We start from the raw sequence: 10,823 nt of genomic DNA on the forward strand, positions 1-10,823 counted from the left end.
CATGACCTACTGTGGATCCCAATCCTTGATGAAATTTGTTGACGAATGCCATCCCTCACTCGGGGTTTGTTTCAAAATGTTTGTACAAATAGGAAATCCATTAAAAAGGGATACTCCACAACGATTTGAAAACGGACAATGTAGTTATAGAGAAGTTGGGTGACGACTTTAAAGCTCACATAATAGATTTTGGGCACTCGTCTGAGTTCGGGATAAAAATATACGACGAAAATCCAAATTGTGATGACGAGATGATCAGCCACTTAGCTCCCGAGGTGGAACAGGGCGAGTGCCTTTGCACGCAAGCATCGGATGTATATTCTCTCGGCATTCTGATACAGGATGTTATCAAAATGTATGACGATGTCCCCTCCGTTCTAAAGCAGCTTTTGGAGGAGATGACGCGAAAAAATCCCTCAGAACGGCCCAACCTCATGAAGATAAATCGTCGTTTGGCAATATTAAGCGAGTGTTGGCAGTTTGTAGTGTCCTCGGATTCTACCTCAAAGACTGAAGTCTTAGACGAGGAATCGTCGGATTCTACCTCAAAGACTGAATTCTTAGGGGTGGAGTCGATGGATTCTACCTCAAAGACTGAAGTCTTAGAGGTGGAGTCGATGGATTCTACCTCAAAGACTGAAGTCTTAAAGGAGGAATCGTCGGATTCTACCTCAAAGACTGAAGTCTTAGAAGAGGAGTCGATGGATTCTACCTCAAAGACTGAAGTCTTAGAGGTGGAGTCGATGGATTCTACCTCAAAGACCGAAGTTTTGGAGGAAGAATCGTCGGATTCTTCCTCAAAAACTGAGGTCTTAGAGGAGGAGACGACTAAATTTACCCTGAAGAATAAACTTTGGGGTATTTCGTTGGGCAGAGAGGTCCGGGTTGGGTTGATTTGCCTCCTGTTTTTGGGTATATCTGTTGTTCTGTACGGAATGGTCTCTCTTCGTCTAAAAGAACTCCACGAGTCGTGCGTCATGGACAATACGTGGTTGGTTAAAGAAAATAATGATTATTATCGGTATGGATATGTATTCAATAATTTTATAGAGGGAACACCTTTGTCGTTCCTCCAGGTAACCATACCCCAGCCGGACCTAAAACAATGTGACTATTGGTCTATTGTCGGTGAAAATTTTGAAAAATAATAAAATATTGGAATTTTTTTTTATTGTTTTTATTTATATCATTTGCATAATATAGTGAAAAGCCACAAATATGTCGTACATGAGTTGTTTACATACAATAATATTTCTCTTCTTCCAGCTATTTACCTCACTTGTCTCCCTCGATGTTCTTCTCTTTAAATTCCTTCCAATTCTCCTCGTCTCTCAGTCAAACTTTACCAACAACTATTATCAGTATCTTGTTCTCGTGTTGTTTTAAGAAATGATCAGCAGCTGTGTCTATTTAGTCTGTCTTCATTTATGAGAGACAGACCTGACAAATCTTATATATATAGTACTAGCAGAAACACGCTAGGCCACGGTAGGACGCCACCCTCCGGGACGCTCCACATTGTCTCACTGTACTGCATTAGGGACTATCAGCATTCAAACGAATTTCATGCGCTTGATCATGTTCTTGAAAACGCCTTTCTGCTGTTTGCTGTCTGTCAGCATTAAGACGGGATTCCCTTTCCTGATCTGTTTCCTGTGACCGACTGTCCGCTGTTCGCTCTCTGTCTGCATTATCACTACATGTTCACTACAACACTAGTACTGCATGTTCACTACAACACTAGTACTATATGTTCACTACAACACTAGTACTACGTGTTCACTATAACACTAGTACTACGTGTTCACTACATCACTAGTACTATATGTTCACTACAACACTAGTACTACGTGTTCACTACAACACTAGTACTGCATGTTCACTACAACACTAGTACTACGTGTTCACTACAACACTAGTACTACGTGTTCACTACAACACTATTACTATATGTTCACTACAACACTAGTACTGCATGTTCACTACAACACTAGTACTACGTGTTCAATGTAACACTAGTACTACGTGTTCACTGCAATACTAGTACTACATGTTCACTACAACACTAGTACTATATGTTCACTACAACACTAGTACTGCGTGTTCACTACAACACTAGTACTATATGTTCACTACAACACTAGTACTATATGTTCACTACAACAGTAGTACTATATGTTCACTACAACACTAGTAGTACATGTTCACTACAACACTAGTACTTTATGTTCACTACAACACTAGTAGTACATGTTCACTATAACACTAGTACTATATGTTCACTACAACACTAGTAGTACATGTTCACTACAACACTAGTACTATATTTTCACTACAACACTAGTAGTACATGTTCACTACATCACTAGTACTATACGTTCACTACAACACTAGTAATACTTGTTCACTACAACACTAGTACTACTTGTTCACTACAACACTAGTACTACGTGTTCACTACAACACTAGTACTACGTGTTCACTACAACACTATTACTATATGTTCACTACAACACTAGTACTATATTTTCACTACAACACTAGTACTACGTGTTGACTGCAACACTAGTACTACGTGTTCACTACATCACTAGTACTATATGTTCACTATAACACTAGTACTCCGTGTTCACTACAACACCAGTAGTACATGTTCACTACAACACTAGTACTATATGTTCACTACAACACTAGTAGTACATGTTCACTACAACACTAGTACTATATGTTCACTACAACACTAGTAGTACATGTTCACTACAACACTAGTACTATATGTTCACTACAACACTAGTACTATATTTTCACTACAACACTAGTAGTACATGTTCTCTACAACACTAGTAGCAGGTAGATCAGTAAAAATTGTGTGAAAATGTTCCTACCCGTCTAAATAGCCTACCAACTGAATATTATATTGTACTGTATACATGCATGATGGACTAAGATCATGTTTTTCAAAAGAAAACAACATGAGTAATTCAAATCTATTGGTTATCCGCTCATCGTCCCCTTCCGCAATGGAGGTCGTTGATATTTACACCGAATTAGAGGGTTTTACTGTTTCATATAAAAGATTCAAGGACACTTGTTTTAAGAACATTGTCCTCTAACTTGGCAGTGGAGCGGAAGGTACCGCGTACCTTGTAAAAATTGGACAAGACGTTTTCGTAGCCAAGATTGGTCTGCCGGACAGTGCTGCTGATGATTTAAAAGATGAAGCTGCCTGTTTGTTATTACTGGACGGTGCTGGAGGTGCACCTCGTTTAATTGCACACTGCGCAGAGGAGCGATCGGGGATACTCATGACCTACTGTGGATCCCAATCCTTGATGAAATTTGTTGACGAATGCCATCCCTCACTCGGGGTTTGTTTCAAAATGTTTGTACAAATAGGTGAATGTCTGGAGGAAATCCATTAAAAAGGGATACTCCACAACGATTTGAAAACGGACAATGTAGTTATAGAGAAGTTGGGTGACGACTTTAAAGCTCACATAATAGATTTTGGGCACTCGTCTGAGTTCGGGATAAAAATATACGACGAAAATCCAAATTGTGATGACGAGATGATGAGCCACTTAGCTCCCGAGGTGGAACAGGGCGAGTGCCTTTGCACGCAAGCATCGGATGTATATTCTCTCGGCATTCTGATGCAGGACGTTATCAAAATGTATGACGATGTCCCCTCCGTTCTAAAGCAGCTTTTGGAGGAGATGACGCGAAAAAATCCCTCAGAACGGCCCAACCTCATGAAGATAAATCGTCGTTTGGCAATATTAAGCGAGTGTTGGCAGTTTGTAGTGTCCTAGGATTCTACCTCAAAGACTGAAGTCTTAGACGAGGAATCGTCGGATTCTACCTCAAAGACTGAAGTCTTAGGGGTGGAGTCGATGGATTCTACCTCAAAGACTGAAGTCTTAGAGGTGGAGTCGATGGATTCTACCTCAAAGGCCGAAGTTTTGGAGGAAGAATCGTCGGATTCTTCCTCAAAAACTGAGGTCTTAGAGGAGGAATCGTCGGATTCTACCTCAAAGACTGAAGTCTTAGGGGTGGAGACGACTAAATTTACCCTCAAGAATAAACTTTGGGGTATTTCGTTGGGCAGAGAGGTCCGGGTTGGGTTGATTTGCCTCCTGTTTTTGGGTATATCTGTTGTTCTGTACGGAATGGTCTCTCTTCGTCTAAAAGAACTCCACGAGTCGTGCGTCATGGACAATACGTGGTTGGTTAAAGAAAATAATGATTATTATCGGTATGGATATGTATTCAATAATTTTATAGAGGGAACACCTTTGTCGTTCCTCCAGGTAACCATACCCCAGCCGGACCTAAAACAATGTGACTATTGGTCTATTGTCTTAAGGCGGTGAAAATTTTGAAAAATAATAAAATATTGGAATTTTTTTTTATTGTTTTTATTTATATCATTTGCATAATATAGTGAAAAGCCACAAATATGTCGTACATGAGTTGTTTACATACAATAATCATTTCTCTTCTTCCAGCTATTTACCTCACTTGTCTCCCTCGATGTTCTTCTCTTTAAATTCCTTCCAATTCTCCTCGTCTCTCAGTCAAACTTTACCAACAACTATTATCAGTATCTTGTTCTCGTGTTGTTTTAAGAAATGATCAGCAGCTGTGTCTATTTAGTCTGTCTTCATTTATGAGAGACAGACCTGACAAATCTTATATATATAGTACTAGCAGAAACACGCTAGGCCACGGTAGGACGCCACCCTCCGGGACGCTCCACATTGTCTCACTGTACTGCATTAGGGACTATCAGCATTCAAACGAATTTCATGCGCTTGATCATGTTCTTGAAAACGCCTTTCTGCTGTTTGCTGTCTGTCAGCATTAAGACGGGATTCCCTTTCCTGATCTGTTTCCTGTGACCGACTGTCCGCTGTTCGCTCTCTGTCTGCATTATCACTACATGTTCACTACAACACTAGTACTGCATGTTCACTACAACACTAGTACTATATGTTCACTACAACACTAGTACTACGTGTTCACTATAACACTAGTACTACGTGTTCACTACATCACTAGTACTATATGTTCACTACAACACTAGTACTACGTGTTCACTACAACACTAGTACTGCATGTTCACTACAACACTATTACTACGTGTTCAATGTAACACTAGTACTACGTGTTCACTGCAACACTAGTACTACATGTTCACTACAACACTAGTACTATATGTTCACTACAACACTAGTACTGCGTGTTCACTACAACACTAGTACTATATGTTCACTACAACACTAGTACTATATGTTCACTACAACAGTAGTACTATATGTTCACTACAACACTAGTAGTACATGTCACTACAACACTAGTACTTTATGTTCACTACAACACTAGTAGTACATGTTCACTATAACACTAGTACTATATGTTCACTACAACACTAGTAGTACATGTTCACTACAACACTAGTACTATATTTTCACTACAACACTAGTAGTACATGTTCACTACATCACTAGTACTATACGTTCACTACAACACTAGTACTACTTGTTCACTACAACACTAGTACTACTTGTTCACTACAACACTAGTACTACATGTCTACTACAACACTAGTACTATATTTCACTACAACACTAGTACATGTTACTACATCACTAGTACGTTCACTACAACACTAGTAGTTCACTACAACACTAGTACTACTGTTCACTACAACACTAGTACTACGTGTTCACTATAGTACTAAAACTACAACACTATTACTATATGTTCACTACAACACTAGTACTATATTACTACAACACTAGTACTACGTGTTGACTGCAACACTAGTACTACGTGTTCACTACATCACTAGTACTATATGTTCACTATAACACTAGTACTGCGTGTTCACTACAACACCAGTAGTACATGTTCACTACAACACTAGTACTATATGTTCACTACAACACTAGTAGTACATGTTCACTACAACACTAGTACTATATGTTCACTACAACACTAGTAGTACTGTTCACTACAACACTAGTACTATATGTTCACTACAACACTAGTACTATATTTTCACTACAACACTAGTAGTACATGTTCTCTACAACACTAGTAGCAGGTAGATCAGTAAAAATTGTGTGAAAATGTTCCTACCCGTCTAAATAGCCTACCAACTGAATATTATATTGTACTGTATACATGCATGATGGACTAAGATCATGTTTTTCAAAAGAAAACAACATGAGTAATTCAAATCAATTGGTTATCCGCTCATCGTCCCCTTCCGCAATGGAGGTCGTTGATAACTACACCGAATTAGAGGGTTTTACTGTTTCATATAAAAGATTCAAGGACACTTGTTTTAAGAACATTGTCCTCTAACTTGGCAGTGGAGCGGAAGGTACCGCGTACCTTGTAAAAATTGGACAAGACGTTTTCGTAGCCAAGATTGGTCTGCCGGACAGTGCTGCTGATGATTTAAAAGATGAAGCTGCCTGTTTGTTATTACTGGACGGTGCTGGAGGTGCACCTGGTTTAATTGCACACTGCGCAGAGGAGCGATCGGGGATACTCATGACCTACTGTGGATCCCAATCCTTGATGAAATTTGTTGACGAATGCCATCCCTCACTCGGGGTTTGTTTCAAAATGTTTGTACAAATAGGTGAATGTCTGGAGGAAATCCATTAAAAAGGGATACTCCACAACGATTTGAAAACGGACAATGTAGTTATAGAGAAGTTGGGTGACGACTTTAAAGCTCACATAATAGATTTTGGGCACTCGTCTGAGTTCGGGATAAAAATATACGACGAAAATCCAAATTGTGATGACGAGATGATGAGCCACTTAGCTCCCGAGGTGGAACAGGGCGAGTGCCTTTGCACGCAAGCATCGGATGTATATTCTCTCGGCATTCTGATGCAGGACGTTATCAAAATGTATGACGATGTCCCCTCCGTTCTAAAGCAGCTTTTGGAGGAGATGACGCGAAAAAATCCCTCAGAACGGCCCAACCTCATGAAGATAAATCGTCGTTTGGCAATATTAAGCGAGTGTTGGCAGTTTGTAGTGTCCTCGGATTCTACCTCAAAGACTGAAGTCTTAGACGAGGAATCGTCGGATTCTACCTCAAAGACTGAAGTCTTAGGGGTGGAGTCGATGGATTCTACCTCAAAGACTGAAGTCTTAGAGGTGGAGTCGATGGATTCTACCTCAAAGACCGAAGTTTTGGAGGAGGAATCGTCGGATTCTACCTCAAAGACTGAAGTCTTAGGGGTGGAGACGACTAAATTTACCCTCAAGAATAAACTTTGGGGTATTTCGTTGGGCAGAGAGGTCCGGGTTGGGTTGATTTGCCTCCTGTTTTTGGGTATATCTGTTGTTCTGTACGGAATGGTCTCTCTTCGTCTAAAAGAACTCCACGAGTCGTGCGTCATGGACAATACGTGGTTGGTTAAAGAAAATAATGATTATTATCGGTATGGATATGTATTCAATAATTTTATAGAGGGAACACCTTTGTCGTTCCTCCAGGTAACCATACCCCAGCCGGACCTAAAACAATGTGACTATTGGTCTATTGTCTTAAGGCGGTGAAAATTTTGAAAAATAATAAAATATTGGAATTCTTTTTTATTGTTTTTATTTATATCATTTGCATAATATAGTGAAAAGCCACAAATATGTCGTACATGAGTTGTTTACATACAATAATCATTTCTCTTCTTCCAGCTATTTACCTCACTTGTCTCCCTCGATGTTCTTCTCTTTAAATTCCTTCCAATTCTCCTCGTCTCTCAGTCAAACTTTACCAACAACTATTATCAGTATCTTGTTCTCGTGTTGTTTTAAGAAATGATCAGCAGCTGTGTCTATTTAGTCTGTCTTCATTTATGAGAGACAGACCTGACAAATCTTATATATATAGTACTAGCAGAAACACGCTAGGCCACGGTAGGACGCCACCCTCCGGGACGCTCCACATTGTCTCACTGTACTGCATTAGGGACTATCAGCATTCAAACGAATTTCATGCGCTTGATCATGTTCTTGAAAACGCCTTTCTGCTGTTTGCTGTCTGTCAGCATTAAGACGGGATTCCCTTTCCTGATCTGTTTCCTGTGACCGACTGTCCGCTGTTCGCTCTCTGTCTGCATTATCACTACATGTTCACTACAACACTAGTACTGCATGTTCACTACAACACTAGTACTATATGTTCACTACAACACTAGTACTACGTGTTCACTATAACACTAGTACTACGTGTTCACTACATCACTAGTACTATATGTTCACTACAACACTAGTACTACGTGTTCACTACAACACTAGTACTGCATGTTCACTACAACACTATTACTACGTGTTCAATGTAACACTAGTACTACGTGTTCACTGCAACACTAGTACTACATGTTCACTACAACACTAGTACTATATGTTCACTACAACACTAGTACTGCGTGTTCACTACAACACTAGTACTATATGTTCACTACAACACTAGTACTATATGTTCACTACAACAGTAGTACTATATGTTCACTACAACACTAAAAGTAGTACATGTTCACTACAACACTAGTAATTTTTATGTTCAATACAACAATTAGTAGTACATGTTCACTATAACACTAGTACTATATGTTCACTACTAGTAGTACATGTTCACTACAACACTAGTACTATATGTTCACTACAACACTAGTAGTACATGTTCACTACAACACTAGTACTATATTTTCACTACAACACTAGTAGTACATGTTCACTACAACACTAGTACTTTATGTTCACTACAACACTAGTAGTACATGTTCACTATAACACTAGTACTATATGTTCACTACAACACTAGTAGTACATGTTCACTACAACACTAGTACTATATTTTCACTACAACACTAGTAGTACATGTTCACTACATCACTAGTACTATACGTTCACTACAACACTAGTACTACTTGTTCACTACAACACTAGTACTACTTGTTCATTACAACACTAGTACTACGTGTTCACTACAACACTAGTACTACGTGTTCACTACAACACTATTACTATATGTTCACTACAACACTAGTACTATATTTTCACTACAACACTAGTACTACGTGTTGACTACAACACTAGTACTACGTGTTCACTACATCACTAGTACTATATGTTCACTATAACACTAGTACTGCGTGTTCACTACAACACCAGTAGTACATGTTCACTACAACACTAGTACTATATGTTCACTACAACACTAGTAGTACATGTTCACTACAACACTAGTACTATATGTTCACTACAACACTAGTAGTACATGTTCACTACAACACTAGTACTATATGTTCACTACAACACTAGTACTATATTTTCACTACAACACTAGTAGTACATGTTCTCTACAACACTAGTAGCAGGTAGATCAGTAAAAATTGTGTGAAAATGTTCCTACCCGTCTAAATAGCCTACCAACTGAATATTATATTGTACTGTATACATGCATGATGGACTAAGATCATGTTTTTCAAAAGAAAACAACATGAGTAATTCAAATCTATTGGTTATCCGCTCATCGTCCCCTTCCGCAATGGAGGTCGTTGATATTTACACCGAATTAGAGGGTTTTACTGTTTCATATAAAAGATTCAAGGACACTTGTTTTAAGAACATTGTCCTCTAACTTGGCAGTGGAGCGGAAGGTACCGCGTACCTTGTAAAAATTGGACAAGACGTTTTCGTAGCCAAGATTGGTCTGCCGGACAGTGCTGCTGATGATTTAAAAGATGAAGCTGCCTGTTTGTTATTACTGGACGGTGCTGGAGGTGCACCTCGTTTAATTGCACACTGCGCAGAGGAGCGATCGGGGATACTCATGACCTACTGTGGATCCCAATCCTTGATGAAATTTGTTGACGAATGCCATCCCTCACTCGGGGTTTGTTTCAAAATGTTTGTACAAATAGGTGAATGTCTGGAGGAAATCCATTAAAAAGGGATACTCCACAACGATTTGAAAACGGACAATGTAGTTATAGAGAAGTTGGGTGACGACTTTAAAGCTCACATAATAGATTTTGGGCACTCGTCTGAGTTCGGGATAAAAATATACGACGAAAATCCAAATTGTGATGACGAGATGATGAGCCACTTAGCTCCCGAGGTGGAACAGGGCGAGTGCCTTTGCACGCAAGCATCGGATGTATATTCTCTCGGCATTCTGATGCAGGACGTTATCAAAATGTATGACGATGTCCCCTCCGTTCTAAAGCAGCTTTTGGAGGAGATGACGCGAAAAAATCCCTCAGAACGGCCCAACCTCATGAAGATAAATCGTCGTTTGGCAATATTAAGCGAGTGTTGGCAGTTTGTAGTGTCCTAGGATTCTACCTCAAAGACTGAAGTCTTAGACGAGGAATCGTCGGATTCTACCTCAAAGACTGAAGTCTTAGGGGTGGAGTCGATGGATTCTACCTCAAAGACTGAAGTCTTAGAGGTGGAGTCGATGGATTCTACCTCAAAGGCCGAAGTTTTGGAGGAAGAATCGTCGGATTCTTCCTCAAAAACTGAGGTCTTAGAGGAGGAATCGTCGGATTCTACCTCAAAGACTGAAGTCTTAGGGGTGGAGACGACTAAATTTACCCTCAAGAATAAACTTTGGGGTATTTCGTTGGGCAGAGAGGTCCGGGTTGGGTTGATTTGCCTCCTGTTTTTGGTTATATCTGTTGTTTTGTACGGAATGGTCTCTCTTCGTCTAAAAGAACTCCACGAGTCGTGCGTCATGGACAATACGTGGTTGGTTAAAGAAAATAATGATTATTATCGGTATGGAT

At 39.6% G+C, this 10,823-nt stretch overlaps 1 protein-coding gene across 1 annotated transcript; it reads right to left on the minus strand.

Annotated features, from left to right (window-relative positions):
• Window positions 1–431: 431 nt before the first annotated feature.
• On the minus strand, window positions 432–10,605 carry LOC121879605 (dentin sialophosphoprotein-like; the record flags this gene model as incomplete). Its single annotated transcript, XM_042386273.1, has 3 exons — window positions 432–811; window positions 3,905–4,045; window positions 10,465–10,605. Coding segments are annotated over 3 exons (662 nt in total), but the record flags the coding sequence as incomplete, so codon positions are not given.
• Window positions 10,606–10,823: the final 218 nt, after the last annotated feature.

This window comes from Homarus americanus, unplaced genomic scaffold (assembly GCF_018991925.1).
Source record: "Homarus americanus isolate GMGI-L3 unplaced genomic scaffold, GMGI_Hamer_2.0 scaffold56385, whole genome shotgun sequence".
Lineage (NCBI taxonomy): Eukaryota > Metazoa > Arthropoda > Malacostraca > Decapoda > Nephropidae > Homarus > Homarus americanus.